Source organism: Pelodiscus sinensis, chromosome 8 (genome assembly GCF_049634645.1).
Source record: "Pelodiscus sinensis isolate JC-2024 chromosome 8, ASM4963464v1, whole genome shotgun sequence".
NCBI classification, from domain to species: Eukaryota; Metazoa; Chordata; order Testudines; family Trionychidae; genus Pelodiscus; species Pelodiscus sinensis.
The window spans coordinates 21,857,694-21,880,339 of NC_134718.1; the positions used below are offsets into that span (position 1 = coordinate 21,857,694).

General features: G+C 46.0%; 1 protein-coding gene across 5 annotated transcripts in view; it reads right to left on the reverse strand.

Annotated features, from left to right (window-relative positions):
* The window catches only part of FAM13C (family with sequence similarity 13 member C), a 188,888-nt gene that overhangs the window by 85,350 nt on the left and 80,892 nt on the right, over positions 1–22,646 (reverse strand). For all 5 annotated transcript variants that reach the window (XM_075934855.1, XM_075934856.1, XM_075934854.1 and 2 more), the window contains exon 6: positions 12,934–12,997. In XM_075934855.1, the coding sequence (XP_075790970.1) occupies positions 12,934–12,997 (64 nt within the window). The remainder of the gene's footprint in view (positions 1–12,933; positions 12,998–22,646) is intronic.

The window sequence follows — 22,646 nt, forward strand, 5'->3', positions numbered from 1 at the left end:
AGCTACCCCAGACTAACACGGCTACATTTCTATCACTGTCCTACAGAGACATGGGTGTATCCTCTAATGCAGCACTAAGACATGGAGTCATCATTTTGAGCGTAGCCTCCCAGCCCTCACTCCTTTGGTTATTGGGCATAACCAATAAGCCCTGCTGGGTGGATCTCATGTGCCAAAGAGAACATTTTATTTTTACCTATAAATATATGGGCTCCACCAAAATGGAGGTCCTTCCAGTTGTCTGACCACTAAAGAGCTGGTTAGCTTTAGTGCTGCACAATATATTCAAAAAGTCACAGAAATCATTGAGGATTCAGAAGTGGAAGCAGAGACATCAACATTTGTCTTTATTAGAGACCTACATGTTATGCAGAAGGATGCATAGCTCATTAGTTAAAATTCTCTCTCTCACTAGTCCTTAGGAAAACGGTTCTTAGGGGACTGCCTATTTGCCAGGTTTTTGTCTAGGCCACTTAGGGCACATCTACACAACAGAGCTAAAGCCGAGATAAGCTACACATCTTGAGCTATGTCAATTGCGTAGTCAAAATAGCTTATTTCAGCTTTTGGCACTGTCTACACAGCAGGAAGTCCGAGAAAGAGCACTCTTCCTCCGACTTTCCTTACTTCTCGTACAATGAAAGTTACAGGAGTTGGAGTAAGAAGTCCTCGAGATCAACATTATTTCAAGATTATGTCAAAATAACGGCTTGTACTGTAGACGTGGACTATGTTATTTTGAAATAATGTCAATTATTCCAAAGTAATGCTGCTGTGTAGACATTGCTTAACAGGAGTTGGCCAGAGAGGCAAACAAAAAATGTAGATGTAGTTTTATACGGCTATAAATTAAAAATAATGTCATAAAGTGTGTTCACCAACTTTAATAGTAATTGGGAAAGATTATAAACTGAAAGTCACTTTCACTTAAAACAATTAAGCTACACTAATTTATACCAGCTAAGCCTCTGACTCTAATACTTGGAATCTGATTATGACCTCATATAGTTCTATGCTAGTGGAACACCACAGACTTTAGAGCAACTATTCCTGATTTACTTCAGTGTCAACTTAATAAGAAACTGGATCAATATCGTTTGACATGAATTTCTAATATAAGCCTCCTTGAAAGAATGCACGGAAACATTTAAAGTTGGTGCATTTTTAAACTTTCTTAAACTCAGAATAAAAATATTTATGAGAATATCTTTACTTTAAACATTGTTTGGAAAGATCACCATACAATTACCTTAATGAGAGTTTGTGCTTTACAAGTTTGAAAAAAGAGTAATTAATATCCTCTGAAAGGCTCGACCTTTAGCATCCTTTCAAAGCAATTAACATTTTCAAAGAATGGGGTGAGTGCCAATTAATTCCATTTCAGTGTCATAGGAAAAAAAGTAAAAGCTTCATTAATCCAGATAAAAGACAACATTTGTTTACTTGTATTATTCTGAAAATAGATTATTACAGTTTACAACTTTTTAAAACAAGGGCTACGTCTAGATTACACTTATCTATTGGAAAAAGGTATGCAAAATGCACTCCGCAATTTGTGTACCTTTTTCCGATAGTTTTTCGAAAGAGGCTTTTCTGAAATTTGGCCAGTCTACACTGGGCCAAATTTCAGAAAATCCTCCTCTTTCAGAAGAGCCCTCCTTCCTCATGGGAAGAAAGGCTTCTGAAAGAACGCATCTGCTCTTCAACAAAAAAAGTGGAAGAGCAAATACATTCCCTGGATGTAGCGGAGTTTTTCCGGGATACCGTATACCTCCGGTATCCTGGAAAAACTTCTTAGTCTAGACATAGCCAAGAAAATTTTCAGAATGAAGTAAGGAGACAGCAAATAGAAAAGATACAGCAAGAAAATTCCAAGTAGTAATTTCCTCTCTATGTGGAACCTACTGACAATGATCAAATACAACAAAACTTACATTGTGATTGCATCATGGTATGGAGGAATTGTGAGATTGCAAAAGGTCTTCAGTGTCAGAAAAGTGATGTATGATATGTCTAATTATATATTAGTTTTCACTCTCCCTCATTTCTAAAAAATGTGCTCAGGGCCTCTAGATCTATGTACAAACTAACAAGCCACTTTTATATATTGTTTAGTTTAAATGCCAATAAAAATAAATCACCCCTGACTTCCCCCACTCCAAAAGAAAAACCCTATCAGTGCTAAAGACACCTTTAATGCTCCCCTCAAAGTGCTGCACCTGGGAAAATACTATGTACTTCAGCAGACTCAGGTTCAATTCTTCCCCACACTTTTGAAGAGCAAATTCAACAGTCAACATTGAGTACATCCTTCCCCTAATCTCTAGTTGAGCAGAGGACTGCAAAGCCACCCTCACACCCTGAACTTTCAGTAATGGTTCAATAAGCCACAAAAATTCTCACTGTGAGGAATGATCTTATTTTACAGAGTTGATCACTTGTATCTGAAATGGACTCTTGGGATATTAAAAACAAACACAAAACAGAAGAACACCACCATCCCAACACAGTTTGGCCCATTCATATATGTAGCAGTCATGGAAGGATAGAGAAACCACCTATGTCTCTGGATCCTTGACCTTTGTAGCTGGGAAAATAAAGTAGAAAAGTATTGAGTTTTGAAACAGGGAAAAGAAGAGGAGAGAGAGATGATAAATGCGGGGACAAACCTTCATCTTCCTACACTAAGCGGAGGGTCCACACCTCAAGCGCGTTTTTGCAAAAGAACATTTACACCGCTTTTGGCGGTGTAGGTATTTCTCTATCTACAAGGAATAACCCCTTTTTGTGCAAGAGTTCTTTTTGTGAAAGAATTGGCCTCCAGGAAGAAAACCTTTTGGCCACTCCATCCAAGTTAATCAGAACTCTATAGTTCCTGTCTGTTGGCCCCACTTAAAGACGCAGGCACCCTGGACAAGTCTTGTGGCAGGAAGTTTGCAGAGAGCAGGTGCCTTCACCACGCGGCTCTGCGTCTGCCACAAATGTCCTCATGGCAAGCTCACTGAGACCCCCCTGGCCTTTCCAGGGAGCAGCCCCAGGGGTTCCAGGACCCCTCCAGAGGAACGAAAAGGCGCTCTCCTTTCCTGGTCCGGACCTGAGATGGCGACCCTCCTTGAATTGTGGGGCAAGGAGGAGTCGCTTCAGGACCCTTGGGCCAAGAGGAGGAATGTGGAAATCTTCTCCCGTATGGCCGTATCCCTGGTGGAGTGAGGTCACCCTGCCCGTACCATGGAGCAAGTCAAGGCAAAGATAAAGGAGCGCTGTTAGGGGTACGTAAGGGCCACCAAGCATAAGGTGCGCTCAGAGACAGGACCCCACACATGCCCCTACTATCAAGAGCTCCACCACATCTTGGGGGGTGGGGAACTCTCTTCCCCACCCCCATCATGGTGGACTAAGGGCTGAAAACCCCAGTGGTCATCCACCCAGAGGTTGCCCCTGAGGCAGAGCCAGAGGGCCAGGGCCAGCACTAGCCAGAGGAGGAGGAGGAGCAGGAGCCAGGGACTGTCACCCTCTCCCTCAAGCCAGTCACTGGAAGCCAGAATGTCTCACAGGCCTCCTTGGAAGCCTGGGAGGGATCTTCAGGTGAGTTGGCACACTCACACACACACAGGGTGGGGGAGGCAGGCACACAGAGAGAGGGGGGCACAGTGTAGCTTGGGCTGCTCGGCCAGCACATGGTGCTGCAGTCTGTGTACGTGCAACCACATGCAGCGGAAGGGTGCGGAACGCGGGCACAGCAAGCAGCCCCTGAATATGGCTGGGATCCTGCTGCCAGGCTCATGCGTGGGCACACATGTCCTGCCCCCAGTAGGGAAGGGGGCACACCCAGCTGCAAGCAGGCTAGCTGCAAGGGTGCAGGCATGACCCCCTCGCACAGAACACAGGCATGCCTGCACGAGGTAGCAGCCACTCCCACAGACAGCCCAGCAAGCCACAGCTGTGTGTGCAGACCCCAGGGAGGGCCAGGCTGCTCACGGCTCCTCTGCTGCCCATGAGAGGATCCCACTGTGGCTGCACACTTCCCTTGCCTGGCTGGTCATGGTATGCGTGTGGGGGGGGGGAGGAGGTCCTCTGGCCACATTGGGGCCCCTGTGACACAGGGTGTGCTGTGCAGGCCACACATGGCCTTGCTCTCAGGACATCCCCCCCCCCCCATGGGCCGCGGACTGGTGTAGTTGCCGCTCACAGAGGATAGCATGGCCTCAGGGAATGTGTGTCCAGGGAGGACTGATGGCCTCTTCTTCTTGTGTGTTCTCCACAGCCGGACCAGCTGGGATGGAGGGCCTAACCACACCATCACTGCAGCCACCTGTCAGAGACAAGGGGACCCACAGATGACCCAGGGTGCTGAAGGACCTCATGCAGCAACACGTCAGTGTCATGCGCAACACACATGACACCCTCAATGCCGACCTGGAATGGTGGGAGCATGCATGGGCCGACATGATGGTGCGGTGTGACACCATGTGCAACGTCCTGTCCCGCATGGGGGAACACCCGCCTGATGTCGCTGCTTCTGCCTTCCACCCTCCTGCCACCCTCCTATGGCCATTGCCCATCCTTCTGGCCACCCTGCTATGCCTCTGATCCCTCCCCATGCCATACCCTGTTCCCACTCTAGGCACCTCTCCTGCCCAACCATTTCTGGTCCCCAGATCCACCCAACCCCAAAGAGGTCCCTGCACCTGAGGTGGCACTGCAAGCTGTCCCACTACTCCTCCCACTCCGGATTCCCCCTCCTGGTCCTGATCCCTCCTCCCAGTCCTGATGCCCCCTCCCAGTTCAGATATCACCCCCCCTCCCCCGCTCACCTTCTCCTCATGTTCAATAAAGAAGCACTACTTTTTTGTTCAAACCAAACAGGTGTGTTTATTGGGAGCTCAGGGAAAAGGCAAGAGGAGGAGGTGAGAGGGGGAAGGAAAAGAGCGGAAAGGCAGAAGCCACCCTACCCCACATAAATGTTTGTAAAGTGGCCCAGTGGTTCCCCAGGGCCTGTAGGACTACTGAAAAGTAGCCCTTTCTGTTAATAAACTGGGCCGCTTGATGGTCCGGGGTCCAGATCAGAATGTGTGTTCTGTTGCTGGCTCCCCCACTGTTGGGGAACCTCCGGGCAGCAAATCCGCCCATGGTTGCATCCAGGTCCTCGAGACGGATGACTCTGCGCAGCAGCAGGGAGTTGATGGCCCGGACGATCTGCAGAAGGAGACAAAGAAACACACAAAACAGAGAATGTAAGAGGGGGGTTGCGTGAGGCCTTAGGAGGTGCCCATCGCCCTCCCCTCCTCTGCCTCCTCAACCCTCCAGGAGCCACCCCCTATGAGCCCATACGCCCCCCCTCCCCCAGCAGCAGGGCTGTGAGGGCAGGATGGCACAAGCCCTCAGGGCCAGGGCTCTCCCCCAGCCCCCACTCCACCCCCTAAAGTCCCTGCCCCCCCGAGGGTCCCCCTTATCCAACACCCTCCCCTCTCCCAGGCAGAGACTACAGCCCACAAGTTCCTTACCTGCATGGACTTCCCCTCCCCAAACTGGGTGGCTACTAAGCAGTAGCTGTCTGGGGTGATCAGCTTCTAGAGGGCTATTGTGACCCACTTCTGCAGGGGGATGGCAGGCCGCAGGTGGGTGTCACGTCTCTGGAGGGTGGGTGTGAGCCAGGCACATAGCTCTAGAAAGGTGGCCTTGCACTTCTAAAGTTGTGCAGCCACTGCTGGTTGTCCCACTGCTCCATGACTGGCCGGTCCCTCCTGTCCAAACTGGTCTCCAGCCTCCAGAACCTTCTGTGGAGCAGCTGCAGCCACACAGAGGGTGATAAGGAGGAGTTCTGAGTCCATGTCCAGCATTAACATGTAGGCAGCTGGAAGCAAGTGCTGCAGGAACTGCAGCATGGCCACTTGGGGCCGTCGCCTGCTCAGGGCCAGCTCCAGCTCCAGCTCCATAGCACACACCAAAGAAAAATGCTGTGGTGTCTCAAAAAAGAACAGGGCAACCACAGTAGGCACCACTGAAGCTTTGCCGTCCCTCAAGAGAGGTCCGTAAGCAGGCAGCAGAAACAGAGAAATGACTGTCCTTTAAGTTTGTGTCTCTGCAGGGCTCCGGCAACAGCACTCGGAGTAACTGGTGACCTAAAGCCTGGTTAGATCCAGTTCCGGGTGACATTATACGAGAGAGAGCATCCAATAGTGTGGACACAGTCTTGTGAAAAAGTGCATTGCTTTTGCGACCCACTTTGAAGGTGTGTGTCAAGGCTGATTCCCCACTCTGGCATGATAAATGCAAAAAGTGGGGGCCCGCAAAAGTGCCCCAAAACCTTATCTCTACAGGCTTTGGTATAAAACTTCCCCCCAAAATCCTAAAAAACCTAGATTTTGGGGATAAAAAAATCTGCTGCCACCATCAAGTGCATTTGAACCCACAAACAGGGTTGGACACTTGAAACCAACCCCAGGGCACCCCAAACTCTTTTCTCCAAAGAGCTTGAAAAAGAAAGAGAAAATATAAACGTCAGTCTTTGGTTGCTATACCCTGGTCAGAGGCACGCAGATCCCACAGACAGATTTTCCAGGACACAGAATGAACCAATACCTGATTAATTAAAAAAAAGAAGAACTTTTATTATCAAAACAATACTCTTATTACAAGCATAGTTGGATTGGCTATATGGTAAGAGCCACCAATTAATAAACTCACGAGGAATTTTCCCATGGGCTCAAAACTTAGTTACAAAAAAGAGGAAAAGCCATTTCTAGCAGCACAGACATCAGATCCATAGTCCCACAACAACAAACAGGAGGGGAGGAATAGCTCAGTGGTTTGATCATTGGTCTGCTACACCCAGGGTTGTGAGTTCAATCCTTGCAGAGGCCATTTACAGATTTGGGGCAAAATTTTGTCAGGGATGGTACTTGGTCCTGCTGTGAAGGCAAGGGACTGGACTCAATGACCTTTCAAGGTAAGGTCCCTTCCAGTTCTAGGAGATAGGCAATCTCCATTAATATAAAACTTAATGGATTTATCTAAACTTTACCCTACTTACACATTTTGAAGAGTCTTTTTCTTGGAGACATGTCTTCTGTCTCCTTCAATATCTAGGGAGCAAACTGGCCCAGAGACAAAAGAGGGAAAACCCCAAAATTCCTTTGTCTCAGTTTGAAATCCCTATTTACATTTCTATTGGCTGACTGCTATCTGGCTAGGCACAGTTAACCCCTTAGTCCCCAGGCTGCTGGCCATCCCTCATGACCATGACAGTGTGGATGCACTTTTGCACAAGAACTTTCTGTGGAAGATCTCTTCCACAAAAAGCTTCTTGTGCAAAAAGCCTGCCGTGTAGACGTAGCCTCAGTTTACAAGGCAAATAGAGAGAATAGAAATAACCAAAACCTCCAGTTGGCATTCTCTGGACAGTGATGTTGCCAGCTTCCATAATGGTTTCCCCAGTTTTCAAACTATGTTTTGCCCATCCCCAAATATCTAGCTTGTGAGGGAGACAGGGGATTCTCTTCCATGTAGAATATTTTTAAATAGATTTGTGTTTAATTATTAATGGTTTTTCAGATTTGTAAAACTGTCTGAGGCAAAAAGCATGATAAGCCACTCTTTCACCCTTGAAAATCCTTTAGAGTAATTATAGAGAAAAGGACAGGATTAGTATCTACTTGTTTGATTTCTGTATTGCAAGAAAATTAAAAGTGGCTTTACAACAATAGAAAAATCCTCCATTTATTAATTTAAAACACAGTTCCAGCTAAAAATAAACTAGAATGTTTTCAGTACATATTCTTGGCAAAGAAAAATAGAGAGCTGCAGTATCTGTGTTGGCAGTTTGTATATCTTGAGGCACTATGACATTTTAAGTGCAGAATTTCCTATATGTAGAAGAAGCAGTAATAAGATACATCAAGATCTGCACTGTACTCGTATAAAGCCATGGCAGGATTCAAAATGTCTTCAAAGACTCAGTGAATATTTCTTAGCATGACACCTGCCCACCTGAGTTTGCATTAATCCTGAAATATATTTTAGAGGAAGCTTAATTAAATTTTACTCTGATTATATTCCCCTGGGCCATTCCTCTGTCATTACCAATAAATATGATCCATTTTAACAGTATATTTTAATTGCTTTTTATTTAATACATTTACTGTATTTTCTCTTACCATTTCAAGTCTGTTCTGCATGAATTTTAAATTCTGTAATTTTTATTGTAGAAGTTTCTGCAGATGGGCTGTGAGAAGAACTAACAATTTAGTCAAGTAAATTTATCATGTACTTTACATCCAGACATCAGACTAGTATGGGACATTTCCAAATGCCCCTCTTCCTATAGTTGGATGTGAGTGGTGTCATATTATTTATATTACAATTTTTTAATATTGACCTAAGCTGTGGGGACATCAGCACATAGAAAAGCACTCAAATTCAGTGATTACACTCAAATTCTCTTAAAGGGACAAATGGTGGTTTTCTATTAATGCATGTCAAGGCCCTATTAATAGGTATGGTTGTTATCTGGCTCACTGTGGTAACAATCTTACTTTTTTCATGGCATGACAGTGATGTCCCCATTTCCACTCCTACCCCACCCCCCTCACCTTTTATCTCTGCTGCTTTATTCTACACTTTATAAACCCTTTTCTTGTTCAGAAACTTGTAGGCTACGTCTACACTGGCATGAATTTCTGAAAATGCTTTTAACGAAAAAGTTTTCCGTTAAAAGCATTTTCGGAAAAACGCGTCTAGATTGGCAGAATGCTTTTCCGCAAAAGCACTTTTTGCGGAAAAGCGTCCGTGGCCAATCTAGACGCAGTTTTCTGCAAAAAAGTACTATGCTGTCTACACTGGCCCTTTTGCGCAAAAGTCTTTCAGAAAAAGACTTTTGCCCGAACGGGAGCAGCATAGTTTTTCCGGAAAAGCACTGATGATTTTACATGAGATCGTCCGTGCTTTTCCAGAAATTCAAGTGGCCAGTGTAGACAGCTGGCAAGTTTTTCCGGAAAAGCAGGTGATTTTCCAGAAAAACTTGCCAGTCTAGACACAGCCGTAGAGTGTAGCAGGCCTTTACACCATCATGACATCTCCTTCATTTGTGAAGCTGCTTTGTAAGGGAGCCCATTTCCTAGGCAAATTGCACAGCCTGTATTTTGGCTTCCAATACATTGAGTCAATTTGTCTGAGTCTGGTGTAAGACTGCTCATTGTTTGATACACAGTATGAGCTTTCTGTCACACTGCCAAGGCTGCTCCCCACTCTGGCACTTTGAGTGCAATAGGTGGGGGCTCACAAAAGACTTTAAAATAGGCCTCTATAGGCCTCTGCTTAAAGCTCCCCAAGGTCCAGATTCCCTGACCTTGGGTGATGTCCTGCCACCACCCAAGTGAAAAAAAACCTTTTTGAACCCAGGAAGATTCACTTGGGGACTTCTGCCAGGGTATGGCTACACTGGGGGAAGGGGGGGGGGGGGGTTCTGAAGAAGGTATGCAAATTGCAATCGCATTTTCAAATCTTCTTCCGAATCTTTTTCTGGAAGAGGTTTCTCCAATTTTGGCCTGTCTACACGGGGCCAAATGTTGGGAAAAAACCTATTTCGGAAGCCCCCTTATTCCTCGTAAAACAGAAAAAGAATCGGAAGAAGATATACAAATGCGAGAGCAATTTGCATACCTTCTTCAACCCCCCCCCCCCCACAGTGTAGCTGTACCCCCAGAAGGGTACGCCAAGCTCTTTTACAAGAGAGCTCAAAAAAAAAAAAGACCAGTCTTAGGCACGCACACACTCACTCCTATTACTTTCCAGGACACAAGAATCAGATCATAGCCTTAAAAAAGGTGATTTTATTAACAAAACAAAAAAATATACACGGTAAAGCATACCTAGTTGCTAGGTGTTATAGAGCAACTGAGAAACAGATTAAAGCACAGAGAATTGCTTCCCTGACATTCATCTTTAGTTACAGTATTGGAGGTGGGGGAGGCACATGGACTCAGCACAAAGGAATTTAACCAAACTACAAAACAAAGAAAATAACCTGATCATGTCTAATTAACCATTCCCTAACATTTACATATCCATAGCTTCAAGTCCAGTCCATTTCTAGGCATGAGGATTTCTGCCTGGTTCAGTTAATCTCCCCCCAGCTCCAGAGCTTCTTGTCTGAACTGCAGCAGGCAGATTCCTTTTCAATTCAAATCTCAACACTCTCCTCCCATTGTTTCTCCTGGTTCCCTGCCAACACTTCCTGGCTACTCTGGGTTTAACACTTTGGTTACTGAATGCTGGGATGTTTAGAAAAGGGCAGCACCCTTCCCATCCATCACACACACACACACACACACACACACAGAGCTTCATTGTATTGTGTTCTTTTGTCATGTTTTGACACCCACGTTACAATCAACTATTATTTCAATAGTCACAAATATGTGCAATTTCCTTTGTTTTCATTTCTTCCTTTTCTCTCTCTCACCATTTGCACTGATGGTCACCAGCTAAATGTATCAAGCACCAATTTTTTTTTATTATTATTATTTTTTTTTGCCTTGTGGAGTTTTCCAACTACTTTGTCCCTTCCCTCAGCTATTTCTCTGGGATGTAAAGGCTTTGATATAGCCTAACTATATAAACAAACTGCAAGTGCTGTTCCAATGTATTCCATTGTGCTGTGAGGACCAAAAAGAAAAAAATAAACACTCCTGTACCAACTTAAGATCTCTCTCAATATTGCCAGCAGTCACTTAGAAAATAATAGTTCCCTACCTTTTGTAATTATTGTTCTTTGAGGTGTTGCTCATATCCATTTGGTATGTGTGCACCACGGCCACGATCATTGCAAGATTTTTCCTCTGGGAGTACCTGTTGGATCAGCTATGGAGACCACTTGAATGGTGCCTCCATGGTATGGTGTATAGGTCTCTGCTAACCGTCCACCCCTCAGGTTCTTCTTGCTGGCTACTCCAACATAGGGGAGGTGAGTGGAATTTGGAATGGAATTGAGCAATACATCTTCAAGAACTGTTACAAATGGTAGGTAACTATTTTTTCTTTTTCAAGTGATTGCTCATGTGCAGTCCAATAGGTGAGTTCAGAGCAGTATACTTAGAGGAGGGGTTGGAGTTCATTGCTCATTTCTCTGCTGAATGTTGCATCATCTCTTGCTCATTGGGTGATGGTGTAATGTGACATGAAGGTATGAATAGAGAATCATATCACTGCCTTGCAAATGGGAACTTGTGTGGGGAATATCAGCAAGGAAGCCTGTGCTCTCATGGAGTGAGCTGTCAGTGCTGGGCCTGGGACCGTGGCCAGGTCTTGGCGGCACCTGATGCAGGATGTGATCCATAATGGGAGACACTGGGACAAGATGGGTAGTCCCCTCTTTCTTTCATTCACTGCAATAATGAGCTCTGGTGATTTACAAAATGACTTTGTGCATTCAATATAGAAGTGCATCTGACATCAAAAGAATGAAGAGCCTGCTCCTTAGAGTTGGCATGGGGCTTTGAGAAGAACATCAGTAGGAAAATATTCTCATTGACTTGGAAGTGGGATGCTTCCAGGACCATGCAAGTGGGATGGGAATGATCACCACCTTGTCCTGCCAAATCTTGAGGAGGACTTTGTGTACTAGTGGTAAGGGAGGAAATGCACAATGCAGGTGATTGGACCAAGGAATGTGGAACATGTCTACTACTGAATCATGACGATGATTTCGAAAGGAGCAGGACTTATGGCACTTCCTGTTGTTCATTCTTGAAAATATGCCCATCTAGGGATGATCCCACCTCTGGGAGATGGATAGGATGATCTCTGTCCTGGGGGACACTCATGGGTGTTGAAGAAGCCACTGAGGTGTTCTGGGCCCTTGGCAGGTGGGAGGGTTGCTGGTGGACCTGGTGCTCTATGCAAAAGTGCCACCAGTGGAGGGCTTTAAGACAAAGGGAGAGGAGAGAGCACCACCCTCTCCCTGTATATAGTTCATTGATGTTGCGTTGTCTGTTGGTGCAGAGACACACTTGCCCTGTAGCCAGAGAAGGAAGGTCTGGCAGGTGAGGTGAACTGCCCTGACTCTCTAACACTGATGTGCAGGGAGAGTTCCCAAGACCATAGCCCCTGACTACTGGAGTTGCTCAGGAGTGTTCCCCAGCCTGTTTCTATGCACTTATGACCAGAGATAGGGAGCGTTGGGAGTTGGTAGATGGCACTCCCACACAGCCACCAATTATGGGAGTGGAGAAGCGGGGAAGGTGACCAGACAGTCCAATGGGTCCCTGCTGGGCTTGTAGGTTCTGGAAAACCAGCTCTGCAAGGGGTGGAGCCACAACCTGGCATGCTGCACAACAAATGTGCAGGCCACCATGTGCCCCACAAGCCCCATGCACCTTCTTGCTGTGATGGTTGGGAACCTTTGGAAATTGCGGCAGAGGTCCATGATCACACAAAAATGAAAACTGGGGAGGAAAGCTCTCATATGCGTAGAGTCCAAGAGAGCCCCGATGACCTCTATCTTTTGCTGAGCAAGAGAACAAGCGCCCCAATGACAATCACTGGGATGGATTGTCAGCAGAGCACCATAGACTCCACCAGGAAGGTGCCACTCCACAGGGCTCCACAGCCAACCCAATGGGTACTCCTAGGAAAAGAACCTTCCGAAGCTCATGCATACAGCATACACACATCTATTGGAATGCACATCTGCAATCACTTGAAGAAGTATCATTGTTAAGAAAAAATGTCCCTTTTTATTTGCCTTTTAGTTTTTGAGCATTGGGTGATATTTTGAAATGTTTCTCTGCAAACATGAAAGCTAAAAACTTTCATTTTAAAAAAGTAAGCCAAGATTCTTATGTAGTCATATGATTCTACGAGCTGCAGGTTTATGTTAAATGTTAAATATTGTCTGATTAACAACACTGCAGTTACAATTTTGGTTACACTTACCTCATTTAAATTCTGCAATTGTTCAGTAGTTTCCTTTGGGGAAAGAAATGGATGCTGATCTATTCTACAACAGAAAAATAGAAAAATTCCATTGAATGTCTCATTTTTCTCACTGCAAATATTTCATATATGTGAATTTACACTACTGTATGCTATGCTATCGTTTCTGTGATAAGATTATACAATACTGTACTGAAAAAATAAACTTCCTATGAAATTTACCTCAGAATTCTGTGCAACTCATTTAAATATGCTGCAAAGGTAAATACTGTTCAGCATAATAGTAATTGTATTTGGAATCACTTGTGATGCATTTATACCACAAATGCTGTTTTGAAAACTATCACAGTTAATAATTAGGTTTAAAAAATCTAAAAAACAAAAGCCTCTAACAATTTGGGATCTTTCCTTGAAAGAATGTATGCAAAGTAGGGGCCCTGTACTGGCAGCACTACCAAACTGCTTACGGATATGCTTAAACACATCACTGCACTCAGAGAGTCTGTCTACACTGCAGTCTGTCTACACTGTGTCAGGTGATTTGGTCTCCTGGACTCTAGGACTTGGGGAAGTGGCAGGATCCCAAAGCCCACACTGCAGCCCAAGCTGCAACATCTCCACTGCAATTAAACAGCTCCTTAGCTTGAGCCCTGCAAGCCTGAGTCAGCTGGCACATGCCAGCCACAAACGCCTCACTGAAGTGTGTGTATACAGACCAAGGAAGCTTCCTGACCCTTCAGCTATGGCACTTCCGAGTAGAGGCACTGACCCCATGGGTGCTCCAGGGCTGGAGCCCATAGAAAAAAAATAGTGGGCGCCTAGCATGCACTGGAAGCCCCATTGATTAGCTCCTCCCATGCCCCAGCGTCTCCCACCCACCATGGGCCAGCTGTTCATGCAGGACATTTTAACTGAGAGGGGAGGAGGTGGCTGGAGGAGGTGGGGCAAAGATGGGAGCTTGGCGGAAGGGGTGAAGTGAGTGTAGGGCCTGGGGCAGAGAAGTTAGTCGAACATTCCCCACAGAAACTCAGAAAGCCAGCGCCTCTGCTTCTCGGGGCTCCATCCTCTCCTTCATCCTGCTCAAATTCTATGGGAAACTGGGAGGGGAGACTGCTGATACTGTTTATGGTGTCCCAAAACATTGTTATGTTAAATGAAAACAGCACCATCTCTAAGGGTATGTCTACACTACTACCGTAGTTCGAACTAGGGTGGTTAATGTAGGCAACCGAAGTTGCAAATGAATCCCAGGATTTGAATTTCCTGGGCTTCATTTGCATCTTGCCGGGCGCCACCATTTTTAAAGCCCCGGTAGTTCGGACTCCGTGCCCGCGGCTACACGTGGCACGGAGTAGGTAGTTCGAATTAGGCTTTCTAATTCGAACTACCGTTACTCCTCGTGCAACTGCCCGCAGCTGCAATGAAGTGTAACAGTTAATCCGAACTAAGTCCTTAGTTCGGATTAACTTCTGACTGCCGCGTGTAGCCACGGGCAGTCAGTTTGAACTAAAGGGATTTAAAAATGGCGCCCGCCCGGGAACATACAAATGAAGCCCGGGATATTTAAATCCTGGGCTTCATTTGCAAATTCGAATGCCTACATTAGCCACCCTAGTTCAAACTAGGGGACTAGTATAGACATACCATAAGAACTGAAGTCACGTGTGTGGCCTGGAGCCAGACCCATTGCGGCCAGCAGAGTGGCTGGTGAGAGCGACTGGCGGGCAGCCAGCAGAGCAGCTGGTGGAGAAAGTGGACCACAGGAGCAGCAAAAAGGTGGCATGGCCTCAGGCTTAATGAATGGAGTCATCAGGGTGATGTGTCTGGGTCCGCACTGACTGGACAGAGCTGTAAATGGGGCATTTGAAGTAGGGTACAGAGAAAGTTTGGGTAAGTGAATGGGACCCTTACCTTGTTGGACTAGTATTTGTATCTAGTATTTGTGAGAGTCTAAGGAACACAGCAATGAGAAAATATTACTTCAGTATCATTTTGTATAATACAAGCAATGTGATGCAAGAGAATCACACACCTAAAATGCAGATAATATCTCCAATCTGAGTAATACCAATAGCTGATGATTTAAGGGTAGTGTGAAGGACCACCCCGCCCCCATGCTATAGAAAATGGACTTGTGGACATGAATATACCTAACTCAAAGATGCTTTGGACAAACTGTCTCATGTAACCTATCAATCTTCATGTCATAATCCGCTGGATCTGTTGTTCTTGTTTTGATGTATGTATCACTCTGGTGTGTAAAATTAGACCTATGGAATGTGGAAAGGTTTATGGTTTTAAATGTGCAAAGGAAAGCCATCAAGGGTGTTTCCAAATGCTGGAATGCCTCAATGTCTGGGCAATCATATCCAAATAGCCTTTTGTCTGTAAGTATTAGCAGTGGTTGGTCTTAAGAAGTCACATGACCTCTCTAACTGTAGGGACTGGCCAAGTAACTTCTCACGCAAAAGTGGGAATCTTTAAAACAATAGAAAACTAGCAGACCTTTGGCTGAGGCACTCCCAAGAAAGGATCCAAAGACCCCAGGGTAAGGAGCTTCCCTGGTTTGAAGGTTTAGGTGGAAAGGAACAGTTTTAGGGTGAATTTGTAATAAGTTTGTACTGAGATTTTAGTGTAGGATTAGCAGAGCGTTTTCTGTTATTTTAAGTTTGTAATCTACTTTGCACTGCTTGTTCTCACATATTACCACTTAAATCTTACTGCTTGTACTTCATAAAATCACTTTTATTTACTATCAAGCCCAGTGTAAATCATTGTTACCTGGGGGAGCAACCAGTGTGCACAGTGTGCAGATTTATCAGGCTGCATGGGCCCTTCAGGTCTCCAAGGTTGCACTGCATGGGTTACTCCATACTTAGGCATTGTGCCGCTATATACCCTACCTCCCCACATACACAGAATCAATACCCTATGCAGTGCATCCCCCTATTTCTTGGGCTTCTGGGCCTTACCCCCTGACCTTTCTTCTCCTGGTCCCCAAGTCCCCCCTTTGCCTCCAGCTGCTCTCCCATCTCTTTTCTCCGATGCCAAGCCCTGTCTGAAGGTTCAGGGAGGCAGGCCCTTGGAACCAGGGCAAGCTTTTTACCCTGCTGGACTTCTTTCCTGAGAGGTCATGAGAGATCTTTTCCTGTTAACTGTCTCTCGACAAGGGCCACTATCTCAACATAACTGATCCATATTCACAGTTTGGGTGATGGCCCCTCGTATACTGCTTCAGAATGACAATTTCCACGATCTTTTGTGGGCTGTGGGTCTCAGGCCGCAATCATTTTTGGGTGAGGTGGATCAGGTGGAATGATTGGGACCTTAGTGCTTTGCCCTCCTAGTATCTCCACTGATGGAATCTTTGGGCTTGGACGGTGGTTGTTATTCTGGACCTGGCTAAGAAATGCCTTCAGTTGGGAGAGTAGCCATCTCCTTGGGCATGTCAGAATAGGCCTACTGGGCCTCACTGCACAGGAACGGAGCCAGGATGCTTGGCCACTGGGCTCGGGGCCAGCCTTCCCACAGGGTAGACCTCTCAAAGGCCAGGAGGTACGTCTCCGCATCGTCCTCCCCTGTCATCTGGAGATAACTGCTGGCATGCAGCAATTGAGCTCCATCTTGTGCCCCTTAGTGTGCCCCTGGATGGCCAGAGCCTTCAGCTGCATTATCACCTCCTGCAGGGTGGCTCAGTCTTGGGAAGCCTGGCTCATCAGCAGCTGGTTAGTTTCATGATGTAGCTGAACTAACACTTGCTGGGCAGCCACCTGAACCTTGGTAGTTTCCTGGTGCATTACAGTGGCTTATACAATCACCTTCATTATGTAACCCTTCTGCCAGGTAGCGCCAGCAGCAGCCAGGGCCGAGTTCAATACCTAAGGGTCCCTTTTCATCCATCTCACACACAACTGGCTCGAGCCCCCACCCAGTAGCCTGGGAAATTCACACACCTCTGGGTGCCTCTGAGAGGCAATGCTTCCCCACCCGCAAGCACAGAGGCTGAGCGTAGAAAAGAAACTTTTAATAGAAGAGAGAGAGAGAGGTCACATGGCATTAACCAGAGTTCATAACCAACCCACGAGTAACCATCCCTGCTCAACTGAATTGAGCAATGTCCTTTACCTCTTAGGCTCACTAGTCCAACAAGCAAAATGCAGGACAATGTAGCACTTTAAAGACTAACAAGGTGGTTTATTAGATGATGAGCTTTCGTGGGCCAGACCCACTTGATACTTCCTGAAGTCATCCTAGCAAGCAAAATTTTTTTTCCTTTCTGTCAAGACCATTTACATTGATGGTAGTTACATGTGCATGTTGAGCTAAATACACACCATAGTCCTTTTTTATAATTAAGCATAATTGCTCTGCTAGGCAAATGCAAATTGACTGATAGTAACCTAGCAACAGAGTACATGTTATTTAATAACTTAAGGCCTGTTCCTGCTCTCATTTAAAATCAGTTACAAAGCAACCACTATCCTCAGCAGAATGGAACCCTTATTTTTCATCTGAAGGGATGCATTACATTATTCTACACTCTAACAGAAAATTTAAATAACAGTGGACAACTCTGCCTTCCATGTAATCTAGATCGTGAAAAATAAGAAAAATGTGATTCTCTATTATTGCTACTTTCCATATTTTAGAAAGAGGCAGAGTAAATATTTGAAAGGCTTGGTTGGTGAGCTTGCTGACACTGTACAGGAGTGTAACACCACTGATTTCAGCAGAGAAACTCCTGGTTTATCATGGTGTAGATGACATAAGGCCAATATTGAATATCTTCAACGCTTGTGGACATGACCCCCCCCCCCCCACACACACACACACAAAGAGGAAAGGATAAACATATCAAAATAAATATAGCTTAGCAATAGAGCTGAGCTATTAAAGAACAAGGCCAGAAGACACTAATTACTGGATTATGAATGAAGTCATTCTGTATGCCATATTTTGAAATAAAATCAGAATGTTAGTTGTAGATGCTGTAAACATTAGAAATTTGAAAAATTGCAGAAGGACTAATGAAGCAAATTTTCTGGATTGATGCTGATTAAAAATAGATCTCTTCACTCAAATAGTATACTTGATATTCCTCTTTCAAGGGCCCAATGCAGCTCTAGATTAGTCTTTGCGCATCCCCTGAATCAGCTGGCTTGTGTACATTTCCAACTGCACAGGCAGGGAGCCAGTATAGCAGTGGAGACCTGGTAAACTGTGGGGCACGTGTAGACCCCATTCACATTTTACCCATTGCTGTACATCTACTGCCTTCTGAGAAGAAGAAACATTTGGCTGGAGAGGAAACATTTCCTGGCCTAAGTGATAATAGTCCAAACTTCTCAAGTAATTAGCTTCTTTTAAATACATGGCAAGTCAGGGGGTTTCCCAGTTTTTTTCCGATTCTTTAAGATAAGAAGAATCATAGAGCTATAAAGATTAAACTATCGTGTGGCTTGAAAATAAGTTGTAATAAACAATGGAAGACCAAATTGTGGCCTCATATTGGGTAACAGCACATAACTCTATAATTGCTCTCCGTTGTTTAAACAAAGCCAATCACATGTAATATGTGAAAAACATTTTTAAGACAATTTTGCAGGGATTGTACATCAGGGCTGAGACAACAGCTTTCCCATCCTTTCTGTTATGGAGAGGTAATCCTCAAATCCCAATGTTTGCTTCTTGGGAAGCATATTCACTTTTTTCTCCCAAAGATGCAGATTGAACTGTGCAGTGATCCAAATCCCATTATTTTTGCCCGGTAGAATAGTATTCAGTGCAATTACTAACAACAGTATTAGAAACTCAGTTTTAATGTGGGTGCAGCACTTTCCTCAGGGCAATTGGTGTTTAATATATTGAAGTGACTTTGCTGCTCATGAAACATTCTGGACAGACATTTCTCTTCTATTCACAAAATAGATATGCAAAGGCTACAGCAGGATAGTACTTCTCCATCACCCTAACCATTGTTCTAAGCTCTAAATTAGAATGCTCTCTTCAAACCTGCACATCATCCCACCTCTCTTGCCTCATTCAAATCCTTCCTAAAACTCACCCTTGTCGGTCTTGCCTGTTAAAAATGGCTGGGAGAAAAGAACACAGTAAAGCAGGGGTGGGCAAAAGCCACTCAGTGGGCCAGATCCAGGAGCTGTCCAGGAGGTGCAAACACTTTCAACTGCTTCGGTTCAAAGGGCTTGTGCCTGCTGGGCAGCTGCCAGGCAACAGGTTAGCAGTGGGGCCAGGAGCTACCAGCCATGTTATGTAAATTCTAAGCCTCCACCCCACACAACTCTGGGAGGAGGCTAGCCCCCAGCACCCTCCCCTCTGCTCCAGGTCCCTTCCACTGGCCAGAAGTCGGGGGGAGGGACCCCAGGCCAAGCAAAGCTCCAATAGGGTAGCTCTCCACCCCATTCTTTCTGCCCAAGGCCCTGTCCCTTCTGCCTGATGCCCTGTCCCTTCCGGGTCAGCTCACAGCCACTTCCATAATTTGTGAAGTGGCCCCTTCAGAAATTATTGCCCACCCCTGCAATAAAGGAATAGAAACATCAAGATGTGCACCTGGTCCAGCAGGTGATTTTACTGTCACTCCATCATTTCTCTCTCATTCCCCCTCCTACTTCTCTGTATATGAATCTCATTTGTCATGCCTAGAATTAAGATTTCTCTACTAAGCATGGACTGCATCCAAACTTTCCAACCTGGATGGCTCTTGAATCCATATTTAGACACCTAAATATAAATGGCCTATTTTTCAGAGATAGTGAGCATCTTCATACTATTGACTAATCATGTTATTAAACCTGGAGGATGCCGAGGAAGAGAGAGAGAGACCAGCCCTGCATCCCGGGAGGGGAGGGTCAGATAGGGTATGAACTCCCCAGCGGGAGCAGACTTGGGGAAGAGGCGAAAGAGACTCCAGAGCCGCTATGGCAATGAGCATCATGCTGGGACACCCTGACGGTAAGACTGCACCACGTATAATGAATTGACCGAGCCCCGAGATGGGGCCAAGGAGTAGGAAGTGGCCTCAGTTGTGCATTTTATGGCCCACAGGTTGACGTGCTTCGGGAGGATTCCCCGTCAACCAGGCAAAGGAGCAGTTGTGACCCCACCTTAGGGCTCTGTGCCGGGACCCAGAGGAGAGGAAGGGCACAGGTCCCCCTACTCCACCACTTGTGGCCAAAGACCAGCAATTGTGGACAAACGGGGACTCTCATTCATAGTGAAAGTGGATGTTGTTTGTCCATCGTGGTCGATGAAGACCTCAACACCACTAAGTGCTTTGAGATTGGATACAGTGTGTCCGAAGATGACTTATCAGGCCAATTCAGGCACCAAATGTCCTGGAACATGTCGGGCAGACATGTGTAGGCATTGCAATCGTCGCGCTGGTAGCTTTGGATTTGCGCAGCACGTGCTTGTGTTGTGCTTCAGAGATGTGCCCTGTTTCGAGAACTTGGCATCCCTTGTGAATGAGACTGCGCCAGGCAGGGCGGTTGTGTGCCAGCGAGTCCCAGGTGGTTGTATCAATTCTGACTTCAGGGAGGCCTTGAGTGTGTCTTTGTAATGATTCCTCTGTCCACCATGCGAGCGATTACCAGTAGAGAGTTCCCCAAAAAGGAGCTGCTTAGGTATACGTTCGTCCGGCATACGAATGACATGACCTGCCCATCTAATCTATGCACTCATCAGCAGAGTGTGGACTGACGGTAAACTTGCTCTAGAGAGAACCTCAGTGTCTGGTATTTTGTCTTGCCATCCGATGCGTAATATTCTGCGAAGACAAGTCATGTGGAAGTGATTAAGCAGTCTTGCATGCCTCCGATACACAGTCCACGTTTCACAGGCATACAGGAGGGTGGTGAGTACCACGGCTCTGTAGACCTTCAGTTTTGTTGCTTGGCTGATTCCTCGACGTTCCCATACAGTGGGACACAGTCTACCAAAAGCAAAACTTGCCTTCGCTATTCTGCATGTGACTTCTATGTCAATGTTAGCTGCATGGGAAAGAGTACTGCCGAGGTAATTGAACTGGTCCACTGCCTGTAGCATCCGCCCTGTGACTGTGATCGTGGGTTTTGTGTACGGTGCATAAGGGATAGGCTGATACATGACTTCGGTCTTTCTGCTGTTGATGGTGAGTCCAAAGTTGTCACAAGCTGTGCAGAACTTGTCCACACTGACTTGCATCTCTGCTTCAGAGCCAGCATACAAGGCGCAATCATCGGCAAACAAGAAGTCTCTCAGAACAATTTCTTTCACTTTGGTGACAGCCTGAAGTCTCCTCAGGTTGAAAAGATTCCTGTCCACGCTGTACTTAAGGCTGATTCCGGCAACGCTGTCCTGGAAGGCATCATTCAGCATAGCAGTAAACATGATGCTGAACAGTGTAGGTGCAAGTACACAGCCCTGTTTGATGCCATTGGTGACTGGGAATGCCTTAGAAGAATCTCCACCATCTAGCACTCTGGCCATCATGCCATCATGAAACTGGCGTACCATCTGAATGAATTTGGGGGGGCAGCCAAACTTTGACATGATCCTCCACAGACCTTGTCGGCTGACAGTGTCGAAGGCTTTTGTGAGGTCAACAAAGGTTGTGTAAAGTTCACGATTCTGCTCCTGACACTTCTCCTGAAGTTTGCGCGCGGCAAAGATCATGTCAATAGTCCCATGGCCCTTACAAAAGCCACATTGTGACTCTGGCAGGAGGCCACACTCCAGATGAGTGACCAGACGATTTAACATCACTCTTGATTTTACCTGCGATGGAAAGCAGCGAAATTCCCCGATGATTGTCACATACCTGTCGATTGCCCTTCCTCTTATAGAGGTGTACAATGGATGCATCCTTGAGTTCCTGAGGAATAGATCCTTGCTCCCAAAAAGACTGGAACAACTCGGTGAGCTTCTCTGTGAGTATGTGACCACCGGCTTTATAGACCTCTGCAGGTATAGCATCTGCCCCTGGAGCTTTGCTGCTGGATAGCTGGCTAACAGCTTGTGAAACTTCGGCTACTACCGGTGGATCATTCATGGCACCGTTGATGTCAACCTGGGGAATCCTCTCAATCGCCTCACTGAGGGCTGCAATATCAATGCTGTATCTTGCAAGCTCTCTGGCAACCAAGGCTGTTCTTCTCTCTAGTCTGTCTGTTGTAGGGCTGTCCAAAAGCAAGCGCACGTTCCAAGTTCCAATGGTGAGCGATATCACCATACGTTTAATCTGTTTATTTGTATTTGTTCGACCGCCATAATGGGATTCCCGCCAGCCGCGGTAAACTGGCCAGGATGTAGTGAAGCAGGCAATGTTTAGGGCACCTTTTCTAGCCCCTTCCCCAATTCCACAGAGGTGAGCAGTGCGTTCCTAAAAAGGACTGCTCAGTCGCCCAGGTAGACGCCGGATTTCACTGCTGCTTCGATCAGCGAGAAACGACCATTAAACTTTGGCCACCTGTGTGCAGGTCTGTGACTACAGCTCCCAGTGTGTCCACACCTGCTGCTTCGTCACTCGCCCATCGCCACAGGACTTTGAAGGTTGCGATAATGATGATGGTAATAATGTGGTGTCGAGACTTGCGTGTGATTTGGATTTAAGTGAGGAAAAGTTGTGCAGCATCAACCTCACTCTCTCTTCCCAATTCCCATCTGGGTCCAGTAGCAAGACGAAAGTCAAGATGGCTGGAGATGGGACTGGGCGCAGG